Source organism: Pituophis catenifer, unplaced genomic scaffold, assembly GCF_029215685.1.
Source record: "Pituophis catenifer annectens isolate HBS135680 unplaced genomic scaffold, rPitCat1.0.hap2 SCAF_6, whole genome shotgun sequence".
Lineage (NCBI taxonomy): Eukaryota > Metazoa > Chordata > Lepidosauria > Squamata > Colubridae > Pituophis > Pituophis catenifer.
The window spans coordinates 63,879,223-63,900,766 of NW_027256886.1; the positions used below are offsets into that span (position 1 = coordinate 63,879,223).

General features: G+C 36.4%; 1 protein-coding gene across 1 annotated transcript in view; it reads right to left on the reverse strand.

Moving 5' to 3' along the window:
• Window positions 1–21,544, reverse strand: part of CFAP46 (cilia and flagella associated protein 46) — a 91,920-nt gene that overhangs the window by 23,067 nt on the left and 47,309 nt on the right. Inside the window, exons 28-44 of the mRNA XM_070945866.1 lie at window positions 21,279–21,438; window positions 20,760–20,920; window positions 19,824–19,919; window positions 18,698–18,772; window positions 18,449–18,613; window positions 17,196–17,344; window positions 13,997–14,095; window positions 13,568–13,694; window positions 13,169–13,315; window positions 11,867–12,067; window positions 11,471–11,583; window positions 9,595–9,777; window positions 8,224–8,359; window positions 7,088–7,276; window positions 5,350–5,538; window positions 2,660–2,800; window positions 146–325 (exon numbers count right to left, since the gene is read on the reverse strand). Of these exons, the coding sequence (XP_070801967.1) occupies window positions 146–325; window positions 2,660–2,800; window positions 5,350–5,538; window positions 7,088–7,276; window positions 8,224–8,359; window positions 9,595–9,777; window positions 11,471–11,583; window positions 11,867–12,067; window positions 13,169–13,315; window positions 13,568–13,694; window positions 13,997–14,095; window positions 17,196–17,344; window positions 18,449–18,613; window positions 18,698–18,772; window positions 19,824–19,919; window positions 20,760–20,920; window positions 21,279–21,438 (2,511 nt within the window). The remainder of the gene's footprint in view (window positions 1–145; window positions 326–2,659; window positions 2,801–5,349; window positions 5,539–7,087; window positions 7,277–8,223; window positions 8,360–9,594; window positions 9,778–11,470; window positions 11,584–11,866; window positions 12,068–13,168; window positions 13,316–13,567; window positions 13,695–13,996; window positions 14,096–17,195; window positions 17,345–18,448; window positions 18,614–18,697; window positions 18,773–19,823; window positions 19,920–20,759; window positions 20,921–21,278; window positions 21,439–21,544) is intronic.

Here is a 21,544-nt window from a genome sequence, read left to right on the forward strand (position 1 = left end):
TGATGGAACATTCTGAGGTGAACTATTTCATTCTGAGGTTGGAACAAAGCCTTTCCTATGTTTAGCACACAACTACAATTACTATTGTAGCTTAATTGGTAGCAGACACTGGGGTTATTATTTTGATTTACAGTTCTTGTCTTACCTGATAAAGAGCTAAAAACTGACTTGCTGAAACTGGATCAAATTGTCCAAAGCACTCCACCATTTCCAAACTAGCAGCTGCCAAGGTATCGACCAGGTTGTTATTAATTGCAACATTAATGCACTGCAGCAAAACCTCAGTTGACTGAAATATGTATTCATGAGTCCACGTCTGTCTCTTCTATATAGTTAAAAAAAGAACAACATTCAATATTGCTAGAGTTACTTTCAGAGATGAGAACAAAACACATAGGTACTTATTCCTTTGTGGAAGATGTATTAGTTTGTTCTTACCTCAAATATATATTGCTCACTTCAAAAATCAACTGGGCATTCTTAATGCTTAGCCTTCCTTTATAGCAGGGGTGTCAAACTCAAGGCCCGCGGGCTGGATACGGCCCCTGGGGTGCTTAGATCTGGCCCGCGGGGCCACCCTGGAAACAGCAAAGGACTGGCCTGCGGTGCCTCTGCCAGTAAAAACAGAGCTCGGGAGTCTGTTTTTGCTGGCAGAGGGTTGCAGGAGGCCATCGCAGCCGAAAATAGAGCTCGGGAGCACGTTTTCGCTGGCAGAGCGCTTGGACCACCACAGGCACCCCCCCGATACTTGTGACGTTGAACTGGCCATGCCCACGTCAGCCCCCCAAGATCAAACACAACCCTGATGCAGCCCTCAATGAAATCAAGTTTGACAGCCCTGCTCTATAGTGATAGCTTTGATTCTTTTTCGCACAAAAATTCAAGTCGTTGCACGATGGAGTTTCTTAGTACAAATTCTTAACCACGTTTCCCCATCTAATTCTCATTTCAAGAACAATTGATATCTGTGGTAAGCAGTGCTTTCCACAGAGTTTCTCTTTCCCATCTATAACCAACCAAGGAGGTCCTGTGGATCTGCAGAAGCCCTAGGTGTAAGTTTGACTTCTAAAGACTGGTAAATTCTAAATAAAAAGGGCAGTCATGCTTCATTTTCACAACTTCCCCAGATTGTTAAAGGATTATCTATCCTTACAGATCTTCCTTTTAATGTTTCCAAATAAGATATTAATTGGTTTCTGTATGAAATATCGGTGCTATCAGGTTTTGAATTTGCATTAAAGCCAAACTGCTTTCCCAAAAATGAACATCATGATTCAATTTAGACAGATTTTTTTTATGACTAGTGGATCTGTTTGCTTTGCATTCTGTCTCTAGAAATTGTAGATGAATTCGAAATAGAAAGATTATATAGGGTTAGGGCTAGTCGCCCCCAAAACAAACATTGTGGTTCACTTTAGAGACTGTGCCTAATAGGCCTGTTTCCATTCCATTCAACTCTCTGTAGAAATCCTAGGTAAATTGCATGTGAAAACCCAATTTGAAATGAAAAAGTAATCTGTGGTTAGGGTTAGGCCCCCATGAGATCTGGCCCAAAACTAAACATCATGTTTCAATTTAGAGGTTCTTTATGCCTAGTAGACATAAAGGGTTGCTTTCCATTTCATCTCCCTAGAAATCCCAGCCAAATTTCATGAGGAAACCCCATTTCAAACAAAAATGTCACCTAGGGCAGTGGTCCCCAATTTTTGCAGCTCAGTGGCCTGACTGGGGGGAGAGGGGAACTGTGCTACATGAGCGGCCGGCTGGCACATGAGTGGTGAGCTGGTGGGCATGTGTACAGTTCAACTTGTGTGACTGGTGGGCTCGCCGCCACCACTTGCGCAAGTTGATTTTCACGTACTCTAGCCAGCCACTCACACAGCCCAATTCCAAATAAGCCACAGCCCGGTAGCTGGCCATGGCCCAGGGGTTGGGAACCCTGATCTACGGTTAGGGTTAGACTCCCATGAGGTTTGACCCAAAAATGAAGATCACAGTTCAATTTAGAGAACATATCTATATCTACTGGACTACTTTGCACTCCACTCTCCTGAAACCCATGGCAAATACCAGGTAGCATGGTTCTCACCAATATGTTCAGGCCAAATCATCTTTCCTTGAATTGCATCCTTTACAGATCTAAAACCATCTGAATAACTTTGAGAAGAAATGGATAGTTCCACCTGGCTAACCCCTCACCTCTCCCACCCGCAGGCTGTTGTTACTGAGTCTACAATTTTTTGCTGTATTTATGGAGGAGAAATAGAAGCCACTAAGTTTTCATCTCATCCGAGAATCATTTTTCAGAAATTATTTGGGGAAAGAATGGATTTAATATACAGGGAAAGGAGCTGGAAAGGTAAAAAACAGTATAAGAAAAGATTGCCATTTTTTAATAGCTCATCTTTCTGATTGTTCAACTTTCTTTCTTTTAAATTAATTCCTTATATCTTTAATTATAATTGTTACTATAATATATTCAACAAGTCTCTGTTCTTGAATCGGACACACTTTCAGTACCATGAGCTGCACCTCCCAGAATTGCAAACCAGCATTGCTGAAGGAATGTAGCATTCCTGGAAGATGTAGTTCCAGGACAATTGATATGAGTCAGGATATGTCCTAATTTAAATGAAACCCTTAATTCTTAAACCCTTACCCTTAATTCATTGGCTTTTTTCCTGTAGTCACCAAGTTGTTTTCTAGTAAGCTGCAACATAGAACTTGGGACTTCATTTTGTTCATCTATTGTTTCTGCTTCTGGTGGTGGTGATTTCTCAGAATTAATTTTAGGCACCTCCTGTATATCACAATTATATAAAAGAATCACAGTCAAATAGAAATGTATTTGTTTTAGAAAAGCATGCAGCCCAATCCAAGGTTTAAAAACACTTGAAAGGCCTTCCCTTTAGTTTGTAGCCGAACACTACAAATACAGTCTTCTATGAACATTTAATAACAACAACAACAACAACAACAACAATAATAATTTTATTTCTATACCGCCCTTCTCCCAAAGGACTCAGGGCGGTGTACAGCCTATTAAAAGCACAAAGACAAACAACAATTAAAATAATTTGAAATTATTAAATAATTTCGGCTCAATATTAAAACCCCCCAAAATTTAAAACATCCAATTAAAAATCATTACATTGATAGCCCGGCCTGGCGGAACAGCAGGGTCTTAAGGGCACAATGAAATACCCTGAGGTCGGAGATCTTACACATTTCCGGGGGCGGTTCATTCCACAGGGCTGGGGCTCCCACAGAGAAGGCCCTTCCCCTGGGTGTTGCCAGTCGACAAAACTTGGCTGATGGCACCCTGAGGAGACCCTCTCTGTGGGAGCGAACTGGCCGGTGGGAGGCTACTGGTGGCAGAAGTTGGTCTCGAAGGTACCCGGGTCCTATGCCATGAAGCGCTTTAAAGGTGGTAACCAATACCTTGAATCGCACCCGGAAGACCACTGGGAGCCAGTGCAGCTCGTGCAGGAGGGGTGTCACGTGGGCACAATGGGTTGCGCCCATAACCACCCACGCGGCCGCATTCTGGACCAGTTGGAGCCTCCTAGTGCTCTTCAAGGGGAGCCCCATGTAGAGAGCATTACAATAATCCAGCCGGGAGGTGACAAGGGCATGAGTGACCGTGTGCAAGGCATCCCGGTCCAGAAAGAGCTGCAACTAGTGAATCAGGCGAACCTGATAAAAAGCCCCCCTGGCCACGGCCATCTTCAAAAAACAGCCGTGCGTCCAGGACACCCAGATTGCGAGCCCTCTCTGTGGGGGGCAGCGATTCACCCCCAATAGTCAGCGATGGCACCAGCTGACTATATCGGGACGCCGGAAGCCACAGCTACTCGGTCTTGGAAGAGTTGAGTCTGAGCCTATTTCTCCCCATCCAGACCTGCATGGCCGCCAGGCAGCGAGACATCACATCAAGGGCATCGTTGGGGTGGTCTGGGGTGGAGATGTACAGCTGAGTGTCATCAGCGTACTGATGGACTCTCACCCCATTTAAATATGAGAGGTATTGATTTCAGTCCACACTTGCATTCAGTTCACACTAATTATTCTCAAAAATATACACATGCATACAAACTCAAAACTGCTTGTATCAACAGCAAAGATGTCTACAATGATCAATTATTTTTTACATTTGCTTTAGCTCATATTAAATCTTGAATAAATTCAACAATAGAAATTGAATAAAATGATTGTTTAAGCATTAAATGGAAATTCACAGTACCCTTGACAAATGAACTCAACAATAATTAATGAATTATCTCTCTGTTACGTTGACCTAAGTGACCAATGTTATAATTTTATAGCGTTTTCTTTCTACCCATTTTTCAGAAACATTATACTTAAAAGGAGATTTAAAGCATTTTCTTATCTTTCAGCACAAGAAATCAAAATACTGCTAAAAGAAATAATTTGCTTCATTTCAATATTATTACTCCTAATCCTTCTCGGAACAGTGCAAATTGCTTTGTAACTCTTGGCAAGTTAAGATTAAAATTGTAAAAGTCAACATTGAATTTTTTTTTTATCAGTCACAAAACTAAGCAGATGGAAGAGGAATATCTGAAGATACCTCACTTTATTCAGCTGGTTAGTTTTATTCATTCTGTTCTCTCAAGTTATACCCATAATCAACAAAAATAATATTCAGGAATGAAATTTTGCTTATTGCTCAGAGAAGGTAGCAATATCAATGGATTTACCAGAGCCACGGTGGCACAGTGGTCAGAGTGCAATACTGCAGGCTACTTCTGCTGACTGCCAGCTGATTGCAATTTGGCAGTTGGAATCTCACTAGGCTCAAGGTTGACTCAGCCTTCTATCTTTCTGAGGTCGGTAAAATGAGGACCCAGATTGTTGGGGCAATATGCTGACTTGTAAACTGCTTAGAGAGGGCTGTAAAGCTACATGAAGCAGTATAGAAGTCTAAGTGCTATTGCTATTCTAAAAAAACTTTGAGACTTGCTGAAAAACAAAAATTATGTAATGGAAAAAATAGAAGAAAAATCAGTCCCTAAAAGACTGCCTGGCATGGATTGAGTGTGCTTAGAAGCACCTGTGAGGCAGGTGGTGTCCCAAAATTCAAGATTGTGACTAATCATGTGATCAAACCCTTGCCCTTCTGCTTAGAAAGCAGAGGATACTGATTGCTGGAGAGAATAGAAAACTGAGATTACTAAATATCACTGCATATGGCAGCATTTTGTTGGGGGTCTTATATCACATATCAAAAACGTGCATTAAAAATTACTAACAAAATCTATTTGGAAAGAATGCAACCACAAAAAAGATTTAAAGAACTTTAATTAAATTGAGTAAGCTGTGCCTTACGATTGCATTGTCACACCACTGAATATCCAAATTAAAAGGCTCTATATGATTAGCTAAGAAATGTAGACTCCTTCCAGTGAGATAAAGATACTTGGCTCTGATGTCAGGACAACCACCACAAAGACTTGGTAGACTTGTAAGTTGAGCATGGGCATTATGACCCACTGTTTGTCCAAGGGTGATCCAAGCCTGTTAAGAATCCAGAAAATATAAAATAAAATGAACAAACTGTTAAGGAGGTCAAAACATTAAAATCTGAGTGTTGAAAAGGATTTAAAATATGCTTGCATTGAAAAATATTTACCATAAAGAGAAATAAATTAGTGCTTTAGCCCTAAAGTGTTGCTACAAAAACTACACAAAAGAGACATTCCTGAAAACCTCTGGGTATTATTTAATATTTAGCACTTGCCATATACTTGTTTTTAGCAAGGCGTTTGAACTAGGATATTTCAGAGTGGTTAAATGAGATTAAATACTTGTGAACTTCCGTATGGTTTCAGCCCTAATTTTATAAACTGCTTTGGTACTTTGAGGGTGACCAACACTGGGAGAAAGAATGTAAATATTCTTACAATTTATTGTTTACTTAGAATCCTAGTATGATTTATGTTGATTGCTTATTTAGTATCCATGACTAAGTCTAATGTTTTATGATGACTGTATTTTATCATGACTATGATAATGATCTATCACTATTATTGTATGTACACTGAGAGTTTATGTACCGGAGATAAACTCCTTTTGTCTAATCACACTTGGCCAATAAAAAATTCTAATTCTAATTCTAATAGTAAATTCTGTTCTCTGGTACATCCAGCAGAATTTGATATTGTCAACACATATGATTCTAGCCACTCAGGATGGAACTGGGAGTTTTCTACCCCAAATAGCTACTTATTGTGGATAGTGACTAGCGATTGCTGCCATACTCCATAAGCAATTATATTAATGAGTTTCACATAAGATTTTATAAATAACATCAGTTTAAAATCACTGTGTGAGATCATTCAGAAGTCTCCAAGGCACAATTCTGCTCTTTCAGAAATATCAGGTTTGTAGTCTGTGAGTAGTTTTTTTTGTTGCCTAAAAGTTGAAGATATCCTGTGAGATCTTTACTTGGGGTTTGTTTTTCCCAAGTAAATTGAATATATTATGAGGTTTCTTGCCAGAGCTGTTAAGTGAATGCAGTTATTAAATTAGTAGCATGGTTGTTAAGTGAATCTGGCTTCATCATTTACTTTGATTGTCAGAAGGTCACAAAACGTGATCACATGACAGCAAGACACTGCAACCGTCATAAATATGAACCAGTTGCCAAGCATCTCAATTTTGATCATGTGACCATGGGGATGCTGCAACAGTCGTAAGTGTGAAAAATGGCCTTCGGTTACATTTTTCAGTGCTGTTGTAACTTTGAATGATCACTAAACGAACAACTGTAAATTGAGGACTACCTGTATTTTTATCTTTTCTCATTCCTTAGTCATTCCCTATGTATATTTTTCAAGCATGGAGGGACTACTATGGTGAGGAAGAATAGAAAGATCTATTTCTATCTGTTTTGAGGCACTTACTTGTATCTGGATCCAACCTTTCAAAAAGCAAAATCTTTCAAAAAGCAAAACAAGTGTTTTGCTCATGTTTTCAATGAGACTTCCAAGATAATGACGATTTCTATATGTGGCAGATTGTATGCGGAAGAGATTAATTATGATTGCATTGCACAAGGGCATACCTGTTCACCTGAAGCAGAATCAGGTGTAAACCTTACAAAATTCTCAATAATTTGTTCAATTTGGTCTGCTCTAGCTTCTTGGTTCTTTTTTTCAATATTGATAAGAACAAAAATATCCAAAATGATCTCTACAAAGTTCACCTTCATGTTTGCAAGTCTTCTCATTAAAGGTGTATTTATATTTCTAGTCTGAAAATAAAAAAAAATAACTATACTGAAAATGGAAAAGAAACATCAAAAAACAATCTCAGTTTCCATAATTGCAGAAAAGATCAAGATAAACATAGGAGACAAGTATGGAGGAAAGAAATCATGATCATCATGCCTCCTTTCAGCCACTGACTTGCTATTCTGTTTTTTGAGAAGTTGGCAGTCCTCATACAATGAGAAGCACAGGCCTATTAAATACTGTATAAAAAGAGAAAACAGCTGCAAAATGGAATATGGAGGAGAAGAAGGTGCACATGCTTTTATATAGATATTGATATATATTATACATATAAAATCTTAAAATTAATTTTTCCAAGAAGACTGGCATGCAAATTCCAAATAAAGGAGTCATGTACTGAATATTGATAAAGATCGCTGGTGGTTTTATACATTCACTATTAGAGCTTGGGTGTATTTCAGATTTAGCTCAATCCCAAACTGATTTGGATAGATTCAGGAGTTAAACTCAAATAAAATATGAGCTGATTCACAAACTCTGTTAACGAACCTTAAATATGGTGATGTACAGAAAAAGAGGCCTTGTATTACTAATTACAACATGTTCTGCTTAAGTTAAACAACAGCTTGGATGTTTACACCACATGCTAACTCAAAACAATAGAAACCATATTTTGGCATTATAGATTGTGTCAACATGTTTAGTATGTCCGTAAAAACTGATACATTTTTCTTTGTACTCTTCTAGAAAAAGAAACTCCAGGAAGGATAGATTTGGATTTACAATCAAAATTAACATTTCAGTCACACATTGAATTGGGGACTGTTTCAACTGGATTTGGGACTGAAAATCTGTCATACTTTCAGTTTATATCTGCACTGTCCTGTGTTTCAAAGATACTTTAATAATACTTCCATAGACTGTCAATAGTCTCCATGTTGTAGATGCTAACACATAAACATCATACCTCATTAACTGGAAGTATATTATTAATGTGTTGAAAAAGCTCTTCCATTTGTGATACTCCACATTGTGCTAATCTATATGCCTCTATGTAATGACTTTGCTTGTCTGCAGCCTCTTCTGTATGTTTACCAAGTATCCTGTAAAAAATATTTTAAACAGAAAGAATATTTAGTATCTTTCTAAATAAAATAGAACAGAGAAAGAAAACATATAAGCAATACAAAATTAACAAAATTAAATTACTAAAAATAGCTTTAAAAAAGGAAGAGGAAAAAGGATAAAGAAAAAGCTATTAAGTTTCTTATGTTTTCCTTTTTGTACATCTACTAATTTAACACAGAGGTGTCTTATCGGTGAGATGGCCAGCACATACATACATACATACATACATTCATACATACATATATACATACCCCTTAGAAAACAGACTGTGTTTATATTTGCCATTCTGCATTGTACTGTAGGGATAGGAACCATTCTTCATAAAATTATTTTATTAAAACCCAAAGCAATTGAGTTTGACAGGCAAACTGAATGAGTAACTTAATGTCATACTGTACATAAATGATGAAAAATTAGACAAAGTAAATTAACTTGTATATCTTGGTGGAATATTTACTAAAGATGTAAAAAAAATATCAATTTTTAAGATCCATAAATGCTGCTAGAAATTCACCGATGTATGATCTGTTTGAAAGAATGAATATTTCTCAAAATAAGTGAAGATGACTGTGTATTATAATTTACTGTTGCCTTTTGTGTGAAAGTGAGACTTATGCATTCAGGAGGATTCAAAACAATGCAGTAAGAATGGGATGCTTAAAAATATCTGTGTTAAAACAAGAAGAGAATTACAGAATTACAGGGCAAATGCATGAAGAAAGAGTGAATTGGTTGAAACAAAGGAGAAGACCATGTGAATCATGATTGGGTAGAACTGAAGAGATCAGAATTTTAAAGAACAAAAGGAAATGTATGATGTATATAAACAGGCAAAAATACCCTACAACAGGGTACCCTACAACACCCTACAACAGGGTGTGAAACTTGATTACGTATTGTGATGTATTGTGATGTATTGCGACGTATCGTGTTTTTGCCTTTGCGGATCCAGGGTGGGCGTGGCCTGTGCATGATGCATCCAGCCAGTGGGCCACCAGTTTGACAGGCCTGGCCTACAAGGATAGAAAAGCTAGAAGAAATGAATGGTGCTTGCAGTGTTTCCCTTTCTTTTTTCTTACCTCATGCTTTTAATTTCTTTGACTCTTTTCTATTCTTTTCAGCATTCTGTGAAATGTTGCTTATTTAAAAAAATAAATAGTATCATGATATATATGCATGTATTTATGAAAAATTCTATCTGAGGACTTACCTATGAATATTTGCACATGCCATCAATGCATCAGCACTACGATCTTTATATCCATAAGAAAGGAAGATCTTCTCTATGTGAATTAACTTATCATAGGATTCCAGCAATATTGTTGCCAACTCATCAGAAAAAACGCTAGTATTAATGAGATATTTAACCAAATCTATCTGTATATATGCTTTCCTGCACAGAAGGAAAGAGTATATGAGCAACATATAGAGTATATGAACAACATATGGTCAGAGATTTCCTCCAAAATAGCACATATATTTAGGCAACTTTTCTTATTGCTATAAAAATAGCTCCTTGACTAACATTTAATTAATTAATTAATTAGTACTGCAAATCAGAAAATCAGAAAAATCTAATGTTACATTCAGAGGCAAAGAACAGATTTCAGCCTGTTTGTAAAAAAATTGAATAAATAAATATCAAATAAATCTATGACCAAAAAGTGAAAGTTGGGCAGACCTTTTATTTATAATTTCTCTATACGGGTAGTCCTTGATTTACAATGGTTCACTTAGTGACCATTCGAAGTTACAACTGCACTGAAAAAAGTGACATGACCATTTTTCATACTTATGACCATTGCAGCATCCCCATGGTCACGTGATTTACATTCGGATGCTTGACAACTGGTTCATATTTATGACAGTTGCATGTGATCCCCTTTTGTGACCTTCTGACAAGCAAAGTCAATGGGGGAACCAGATTCACTTAACAACCATGTTACTAATTTAACAGTTGCAGTGATTCACTTAACAAATGTGGCATGAAAAGTCATAGAACGGGGCAAAGTTCAGTTTACAAATTTCTCACTTAGCAACATAAATTCTGGCCTCAATTGTCGTCGCAAGTCAAGGACTACTGGTATAGAAAAAATATGTTTCTATAATGGCCTATGTAATAAAAAAAGTTGTTACTGCACTCAACAGCATCCCTTGCAAATGGGATCAAAAGTGATAAGACAGTGTCACGGCATGGCAGTGCAGTCAAAGTCTGGGATTCTCCTTTATGCATATTGTATCTGCAATGTAGAAAACCAGCTTGGTGTAGGGATTAAAGCATCAGGCTAGAAACTGGGAGACCATGAATTCTAGTTCAACCTTAGCCACAAAGCCAGTTGGATGACCTTGGGCCAATCATTTTCTCCCAGCCCTAGGAAAGAGGCAATGGCAAACCTTTTCTGAAAAACCTGGCCATAAAAACTGCAGGAACTAATCCAGGCAAGCACCAGTTTATTTTTAAGAAATTATTCCTATGGCAACACAAAAAAGTTCAATGTACAAAAGGGGCAGAACTTCACTCACACAGCTGCAACTGTCGTCTTAGCTTTTTAAAAACCTTTCCTTTCACTTAGATCAGGGGTGTCAAACTGGGGCCGGATGTGACACAGGCAGGTCACACCCCCAGTTCTGCAAAGGGAAAAAAAATCACGATAAGTCACGTGACGGAAACGTGACGCCATTTTACACCCGTGACTTAGATGCTGGTGATTGCAGTGGAAGCAAGCCTCCTTGCTAATTATAATTTAGGAGGGGTCTACAAAGATGTTATTCAATTCAGATGCTCCTGTTTTCACAGTCGCATGGCATTAACTCCTTAAAGCAGCAGAATATTTTTTTCTAGGCCTGTGTGGAATTTTGAAAAAAAAAATGATTTGCTTTAAAGCAAAGAGCACATCTGCTCACACAAGACCTAAAAAACAACTAGACCATTTTCAAAGCAGGCATGATCTTATTAAACTAGGTTGATAGATTGAGGAGGCTGCAATGTTATTTCCGAAAAGGCGTGTGGAGGATTGCATTATTACTTGATTATAAAAGTAAAGCAAAACTACAATGCTATCTTAACTTGTAATACCGGTAATTACCTGGCTTCAAAGCATGCAATTATAAAACCAAGTTCAGATTCTCGGTTGGGTCTTTCCTTCAGTAATGGCCTCAAGACATTTATATTTTTTTGCAGAAAATGGCAAGCCTGCATCTATGAGAAAACAGGTTGTCAAAAATACTAACAATGTATTTCGGGATAAACTGTATATCCTTCTGATTCTGTAAAGCAAAGGAAAGCTGGAGTAAAACTGTAAACACAGTTGTGGTCACATGATTTTCACTTAGTGACCACTTCACTACAAACCAATTGCGGTTGCTAAAAGAGGACTGCCTGTATTCATCGCTAGTATTAAAAGAGTAATCTGTTCAACTATAAAATACATAAAGAATGTACTACTGGATATTTCAATTAAATAAATGAATTGTTTACTTACCATTTTTTCATTTATTTCCTGATCATCTCCTAAAATTGCATCGGTGAGCGCAAAAGTGCTATTGTGCCAAAACTGTTCATTTCCACCTATCAAGCGGGCCTTTTCAAGTAGTGCTTTCGATTGCCCGTGGTTTTTTTCTAAATTAGCTAGTACAGCTAGAAGATACAGGGATCGTGATACACCACATGGATTATTCATTTCCTAAAAAGAAATTTCAAATAACAGTTGGAACATTATGATCAATAACATGCCAGAACATTCCATTCCATTCCATTATGCCCCATATTAGGCTCCATTATGACTTGTGGACTTCAGCTCCCAGAAGGGCCATTGTTCCCCACTCCTGATCTAAGGAAAAGCATTGGATGCCCTCTCATATAACTGCAAAAGAATTACACTGTGTAACCTGTTCCAAAAAGTGTTAAAAGATCAGAAATGGTGCAAGTCATCCTCTTGTATCAGGAAAAGGGATACAAAAGACTTTTAAATGGTTCATCTCCTGAGACTATATGTTGTACTCCTTTGTTGTGCCTGTCAAAATATTATGGGCAAGGTAAGCAAGCAAGCTTCTCTTATCTAGTATAAGGAGCTTTTCTCAGCTTAACAAGATTGATAGGAAGAAAGATCCTAAAAAGTCATTAACAGCAATACCTAAAACAAAAGCCACATCTCATACTGACCATCACACCTAAAAACACAACCAAGTCTTTCTCAAAAGCTGACTAGGTCAAGACAGGTCAAATCTTAAGAGGTATGGCATTTTAAAGGATTGGCATTGCTCTTTTAATGAATCCATATAAGAGTTCTTTTTGGAAATTCAACAATGAAATTTAAATATTCTACACACTTTACAGCTTAGGTCAGGGGTTTCAAACTCGCGGGCCGTGGGCCAGATGTGTCATGCACTGACCACGCCCACCCTGATTTAGCAAAGGGGGAAAAAGTCATGATACTTCACATGATGATAACATGATTCAGCAAGTTTGACACCCCGGACGTAGGTGATCTCTCAATTCAGCTCTTCTTTTGGAAAACAGTGAATATTCTGTAGATATAGCTTTATTATTTATTTTAAAAAAAAGTTTAAAAAGCTCTGAAATTTGACAAACTGAAACAAGACCAAATCACTTGAATTTCTGACAATTATATTATTGCTGATCAAGAGTTATGCACCCAGTATTGTAAGACTAGTCACAGTTTTTCCTCTTATGATAGTTACAAGATATATATTTCCTGGAAATGATAAATTAAAAGAAACAGCTGGTGACATGCATTTTTAACAAAAAAAATATATTAAGTTACCTGAGTTGCTTGGTGAGCTTCTGAGAGTAGTAATCTTGCTGGCTGATATAAACATAGCTGGATTAAAACTTCAGCTTTTTCTATCCACAAGTAGGGGAGAGAAAGCCCATTTAATTCTTTTTCAGTAACTGCATTGAGTTCCAAAATCTGGAAATAATTTATTATAGAAATTATTCTTTTAAAAATATCTACATTTTAAATAATTAATTAAAAGTTAACATTAATTATGTTAAAATGATAGGTACTTAAAACCTCAATCAGGGTACATAGTACAGTATATAGTTAATTTTACAGTTTGCCTTTTTTATTAGGAGAGCAATAAAAACATTTACAGGCAGAAAAATGGATTAAGTTGCCTTGCAACTTTTCATGCATATATACAAGAGAAATATTGGTTACCTTATCTTTTGCAGTAAATAGTTTCTTTCTTTGCTCTATATCTAGTTCTGTCCAATCAAAATTTTTATTTTCCATTTGGTTATCCTGTATGGCATTCTCATTTTTAAATGCAATCTCTTGTCTAAATCTGAAAGAGGGAAAGAAAATATTAATCTAATTGGTTAACATAGATACAAAAACCCATTATATTAGCCTGTTATCAAGTATGGTATCCCCTTCAACTTTGTTATGCCAGCATAGTAACCTATATATTTATGAAAGCTATTACTGCAATCCATTTTGGAACTGCATGAAAGAGATGGGATGGGAATTTAACAAATTTTGGAAAGGTACTTCTGAATGCTCCGAATACTCCATATAGGCTACTTTACATATACCTATTTGTTATGAATACAAACCTGTCACTTAATTATGCCATTTGTTACATACCTTCCTTGTTCCTTTTCATTAATAAAGATGTCACCCACTGCCTTTTCATGGAAAGATGCTGCTTGGTACATTTTTAAATCTAAACATATTTTGGCAAGCCTGTGAAAGCAATGAGACATCTTTTTGCAGTATAACTCTGGTATAATATATATAACTCAGTTGCAAGCATACATACTGACAAAGAAAAATCTGATTCAAATCTGCATAAAAGAGCAAATGAGGTTTGCAATAAACACAAATTTAGGGTAAAATTCCCTCAACCAACAGTGCTTTTAAACAGCAGGAGGAGAAGATGGAGAGAGAACTTCAATTGTGAAGCCTCATTGAAAAAATGGATTATTCCTAGATCCATTTAGAATTGTATTTAACTTAGACTTCACATTTTAAAGCAGCAATGTAATAGGCTGAACTATCAACCATTGCTTAAAAGAAGCAATATAATTTGACCTTCAATAAATTGGAAAATTATTCAGCACAAAACTTTCAACAATTTCAAAATTAGTTCATACTGTCAGAATCACATAAAGATCTGTGCTTGCCTGGGAAACTCAAGATAAAACTTATCCAAAGTAGCCAATGAAGGCTGTGATTACAACTGGAGTGGAAGAATGGTGGCTGGAAAAGCAGATGTTTAATGCTCTTTTATCTGTTACATCTCCCAGGAAAGGACTCTACACCCATTGACGGTTGAGTCAATCATAGATTGAAACATCCTAGAACTGTAACTATATGGCTGGGTAACAGATTATGTTGCCATAGTTGGTCTAAGGCAGGGGTGTCAAATTGGCAGTCACGTTGTTGTCACATGATGTATCGTGACTTTTCCCCTCTTCACTAAATTGGAGGTGAGCATGGCCAGCATGTGACGGCCTGGCCCACAAGCCGCGAGTTTGATACCCTGGTCTAAGGGTATCAGTTTTCACAGATAGTAATTAAGTTATCTTTCCAAAAGCTTGATAAAATTCTACAAATGAAGTGGTTGATAGGTATCAGAATGGGGACTAAAGATCCAGAGTAAATATTAATGCATTGGTTATACTGTGGTCTCAAATTATGTGATAAATGAGGTGGCTTTTCTTAGTGATCACATTATTTTGATAGCATGTTTTCCCATCATATAATAGTTATTATATCCTAACTTTTTTTTTCTGCATTGCAAGGTCAATGCAAGAGTTTTCTTGCTATATTATAAGAATTAGCTTTATACCCAATTGTAGTGGTTCATCTTCAGTACAGGTAGTCCTTGCTTAATGACAGTAATTGGGGTCCTGAATTTCTGTCGCTAGCATTGTGGTCATAAAGCGTGATGTTACATAACAACATCTGTTAGTGATGGCAATCCTAACCATTCCTGCTGCTTTGCTAAGTGAAGTTCATAGGTTGTTAAGCGGAGATCACCTTGAAAACATCATCTTCATGTTGGTTTTCAACAAGCAAAGTCAATGGGGAAGCCAGCAGGAAATCACAAGTTCCAGGAGGCTCACCAGCGGGCTGGTGAAGCATGAATGCATCAGAGACAGGGTTCGCTGCTATTGGGTGGGGAAGGTATGTAATCTAGTTGCTAAGCATCAGGGTCACAAACTCACAATCACATAACTGCGATGGTGGTGGTATGGCCAGAATTTGAAGACCTATCATAAATACCACTCGTTCAGTGCCATTGCAAATTTGAGTGGTCACAATGAATATTCATTAAATGAATGTAGATAAGAAAGTCATGAGAAGGTATGTATAGACATATATCAAGAACCAATTGCTAATATCCAGCATATGATAGTGTATCATTCTCAAAAGCAGTAACAGTAGGGTAATTATAAAATCTAACTTATGATTTAATTGTGTTAAATTCTGATTATGTCAGAATCAAAGCCAATCTAATTGTATTAAGGCCTGAGAAATATATCTGCCTATGTATATGTGTGTATATAAAACAAAGTAGGAAACACAATTATATAGTTGGCAGTGATTAATTTAAATCATTAAAAAAAACAAAGCTCTGTGGCTTTCTGGCAATTTATAGCTGAGTCCTCTGAGGGCTACCCTATGGCTAACCCCTAAAAGCTACCTATTATAGAGGAAATACTCCCAATATCTGTCTGGGAAAAGCATTTATTGAACTATTTTTGGTGATGACTCAGCAAATATATTGATCTTTGAATTAAGTCAAGAATGTATTCATGGCCAGCCACTAATATCTCCTTTGACATTTCTAAATTAATCTCGCAATTGAAAAATGGAAAGGCCACCTGGGGGATATATGATTTCACTGAACTACTGAAAATGAACATTGATTGGTAAGCTCCAACTTTGGTGACCTTATTCACTTTTCTAGACTGCTTCTTTCAGATCCCTGAGGAGTCGGCTGATCTATTATTGCAACTATTTTTTTTAAAAAAAATCAGGATGGATTTAATCCAATCAATTATCATTCAATCAATTTACAAAGTACGATCAGCAAATTACAGTTACATTGTTTGCATTAGAAACTGTTAGATGAATTAATGTAGGAAAATATTCTGTCAGAAGAGCAACTAGGGTTCAGATAGATCAGTTTTAGACCAACATATTGAAGTGAAGTAAATTAGTAGCTCCCCATCCTTCCAGGAAATTTAGTGCTTGATTGTAAATCTTAAATCAAGGTTTGATTTGATTCCTATTGACAAGCTCTGGAAGAATTTAATACTGTTCTCCATGGCCTGCTGATTATTACTTCTAATGAAAAAATCAAGATGATAGCCAGATGCTATCACTGGCTCAAGGTTGACTCAGCCTTCCATCCTTCCAAGGTCGATAAAATGAGGACCCAGATTGTTGGGGGCAATATGCTGACTCTGTAAACCGCTTAGAGTGGGATGTAAAGCATTAGGAAGCAGTTTATAAGTCTAAGTGCTAATGCTATTGCTATTTTGAAGCAGCTTCTGGTCCTACAGAGTGATAACTGTTATAAACAAAATAAATATATACACCGAGTATACATTCAGCATAAAAAGTTTCTAAACAAATACTTCTGGGGGCAGATATTCCAATTCCAGTCTCTTTAAACTTGCAGAACTATTCTACTGGCATGCAATACGATTGGAGCAATGAAAAACATGAGCTGAGATGTTCCACCATAAAAAAAACAAACCCCATAAATTTATCAGTGGCCAGAAAGGACATCGAAATGTTTCACATTGACTAAAAAGTAACGAATACAAACCTGAGGTGGTAGAGATTTGACAGACTTTTGCTTTCAACAACATCGTGAGCAATGATTTCAGCCAAGTGAAGTAGTGGAAGAGTCATGTGAGTACATAACATTGACTGTAGTTCCTTAAGTAAAAGGTCTAAGTAATATAAGGTGCGTGTCTAAAATTAAAATAATAAATGACAAATTCAGTGTATACTTGTGTACATTTTCAATTCTCCCCCCCCCAAAAAAGGCTCCTGAAATAAATCCCTCAAAGGCAGTTTTCTATACAGTACAGTAAAACTAAGTATGTAAATGTTTGCAAATAGCTAAGCATGAATACATACTTACACAAATGTATGTGAGGATAATAACATTTCATATTCTGAGCTACCAAATAAACTTATCTTTGCTGCTATATGTACATGTAACACTTTGGACTAACTTGCAGATATTACAACAAAAAATACCCCACATACAGGTAGTCCCTGCTTCCTGACCATTCATTTAGAGACCATTTGAAGTTACCATAGTGCTGAAAAAATAACTTTACACTCATTTATGACCACTGCAGCATCCCTCAATCATGTGATTGCTAATATGGACAGTAGTTGTTGTCCTGTGCCTATCTTTTTATTCTTTTCTTCTCCCCTTGCTGAACTGATTGATTGAAGAGAAAGGGATTGCAAGAAAGCAAACTGTTTGCTCTTCTACACATCAATAGCAATGTGATCACACTAGCTGCCTAGGGCTGACAGCAGGGTACTCTACGCAAACAGTTTACAGTACTCTTTTGAATCTCTTTCTCTTCGATCTTTCTGCTGTATGAGGAGAGGCATGAAGAAATCAGACAAAGGAGACATTGCCTATAGAAATTGCTTTCCCCTTCCGAGTGTAGAGATTGGAAAGGAAGTGATTTCAAGTGAGCACTCTAAGCTGTTTATAAAGAATGCCTGGCTTCCAGTCCCTTGGCTACCAGCATAATAGCATTGTTTTCAATGTGTACAAAACAGCATTCAGATCTTCAAAATTTCCAAAGAGCATAGGAATAGTTAGGAGGCAAGCAAAAGCCTCCTTATCTCCTGTTTAGTCTGAAAGGAGTCATAATAATGTGATTTCCCACTTAGTGAATGTTTCACTTAGTGGTGTAGTTATTAGTCCTAATTAGGGCTGTTAAGAACGGTACAAGAACTACCTGAAACTTCAATATGAACAAAAGAAGCCAGAAGCAAGTCACAGCTGGAAGTACATTTCAATTATGGCCTATACAAGATATTACTCACAGGTGCTAAAATGGTTTCTCTGTTCACAGTACAGCCACTTGAGTCCTGTTTAAAGGCTTCTCTCATCTCATCAGGGCACTCATAGCTAGCCCATTCCTCCACATTTCCAGGCAAGACATCAATTGGTCCCTTCTTTTTCACCTTCTCTTTACTGGCTGAGCCTCCCTGAAAATTGGACTCTTATGTTTAAGAAAGTTTCTTTTTTGTTAACATAAATGAAATCAAAATACTGCATTAAACGAAATATACCTTTTTTCCATCTTTGGGGGATTTCTCTTTATCTTTCTTAGGAGGGCTTGTAGGTGAAACTTGAGTAGCATCAGGCTTTAGAGAAAAGAAAAAAGAATCAGTGATCAATATTTCTGTAATAATACATTCAGTCCTATTAAAGTTTTTTCTTAAAATAAGTCTCAACTCTTCTCATGGGTTTAGTTTAGGATTTTCAAGCAGAAATAATAATAAAAGGCACTGTAATATTTTAGCTATATGAAAATGACTTCCTTTACTGTCTTTCTTCAACAGATAGAAACTCCAGATTTGGGAATATTAAAGAGATAATGTTTTATCCTTCAGTCTAATAATAATGAGGAAGGAAAGAGCCACTATTTATTTATTAAATTTGTATGCCACCCATCTCTCTGCCAAATGACTCTGGGTGTCTTACAATATTATGAATAATAACAAAGCAATTACAGGAATTATAAAACAATTGTCATATGCACCACAAATTAAAAGAGCTTAAAAACAGCAGGAAAGCGACCATCAATCATCAGTTTAATTTTAGACAGTTAAGTCTACATAAGTAAGATTCTGTGAATACATCCATCTCACCTTGCCTTATAAATGATCACTGCTACAGAATTTGTGATGATTACACTCATGAATATTTTGACAATGTAAAGTTCTGTGGCATAATTTATGCGATGTATACATTTGTTTCCAAGTAAAAAGCATTCATTTCACTGCTAATATGTTCTCAGAAAAAACTTTAACTTCTCTAGATATTATTACATTATCACCCTTATGATCCTGAGCACCACTTCTGCTAATTTATGCTGATACATGTTGGTAGATCAATAAATCTGGAAATCCAGATATTCTCTACCCATGGATTATAGTAGTATTAATAGTAGTCTTACTTAATAACATAACATGTATGGAACTTGGCAGTATTTGTAACAAGCCATATGCTTCATGATGTCATAGCTGTAACACAATTATGAAATTGTGCCATATCTGTTAGCTATGTCATTGGCATGATGACATTATGGCATATGTGTGACTATTCCCACCCCCTTCTCCCCACAAAGTCTCACAATGGGAGGAAAAGTTTGGATATGAAGACAAGGTCAGCTTTTGAGGGAGAGTGCATTACCTTTTTCCCATCTTTTTTGTCTTTTGATTTTGGAGTTGCTGATTGGGCTGGTGAAACTTTGGTCTTTAAAAACAGTCCTGCTGTTGTGAATGACATCTGAAAAATAATTACATTTACTTTGGGGAAGAAGAAACTTTTTCAAAAACTTAATTGAGCCAACGAGTACAGTATGATCTACTTTGTATCCCTAAATTTTAACTCTTTTTAAGGGGCAACATTTAAAAAATATATATTTTCTTAAAATGGTGTGGGAACATTGGTTTCTATGAAGAGCGGAGCAACAAAAAATACATTCTCTCTGGCTAAAAAGCCTACAAACTATGGGTGTTTTTCTTCCTTTGGCCAATAGGTAAGCCAATAGGTTTGTAAAGTAATAAGTGATTTACCACTTTCCTGCTAACATACATTGTTATGTTTATGCTCTGATTTACTCATTTTGATATATTTCAATTCAGGTTACACTTTTTTTCTAGAAGACTGAGATTCTGAAAGCCTCACTGCCATATATTGCCTTAAAGTTGACAAGTTTGCTGACTCAGTTTAAGTAGTTTTGTGTGGCAAATATAATTGCATTAATAAAAATATCAAAGAATTAGAGTAATTTTGTTTCCAATTAAATGTTGTTATAATATCAGCACGCAGCAGAAAATGAGATACATTTTTGTTCAGACTAGTAGCATTACACATTCTATAATTCTACACAAGTGGGAATTTCTTTTGAACAAGTTTTTGGAACAGACTTGTCATTCAAGTATATCAAGAAATCACTTGCATATAATTTATCTTCATTAAAAGCTACAATAATTATTTTTGGAAGATCAATGTGATTGAGGTAAGTGCTTTGAATTCAAGCCATTGTTCATTAAAAAAAAAAACTAATACATTTGCACAATGCATTTATTTAGCAGCCTTCTAGTCACCATTTTCTTATCTCACCTGCCACATGCGAATCACAAAAGCATACGCCATCAAACAGTATTGCTCGTAAAAAGTTGAACGGTGGCCAGAAATGACTGCCATTATTGTATAAGCTCTAAATAAAGCTTCTAACTGTTTTATGCTTCTTAATTCTCCAATACTAATTTGGTTTCTTACTTCTATAACGAAAATATGAAGAATCAGTCAGTATCATTGAAAATGTTTTATATAACAATATAAACATATTCTTGGTATGTAAAGGGCATGTATTATATAATTCGTAAGCTCCATATGTAACTGGTCCTGGGTAGTTCCAAATGTCTCAAGTATTAGTTTTATCTCCCTCACCCCTTAATTTAAAAAACCTAAAACAATATTTTGTTTAAATGAGAAAGAGGAAAAATATCACCATTAGAAGGCCGCAGGAAAAAAATCTAAATGTTTTTTAATGTCAAAGAGAAAAAATATTACATCACAGTACTCCCCCAATGGTAAAATAAACACAGCTATTTCTGGAAGATAGGGAGAAAAACATACCTTCTTCATCAGGGCTTTTTTGGAGAGGTCTAAGATACAATAACATATTTATTGCCCATTCCAGGTGTTTAATAGCTTCACTAAGAGGAAACTGCTTGCAATACAGCCATTCTGCAAATCCTAAAATATTATCCACTTTCTTTAATTCAGATTCCTTTTTCTACATAAAAACAGTGAGCACACATTTAGACTAGTTCTTGATGCACATTTCCTTTCAAAGGAAAACAAAGTAATCTAAATTCAGGTAGTCCTTGATTTACAACAGT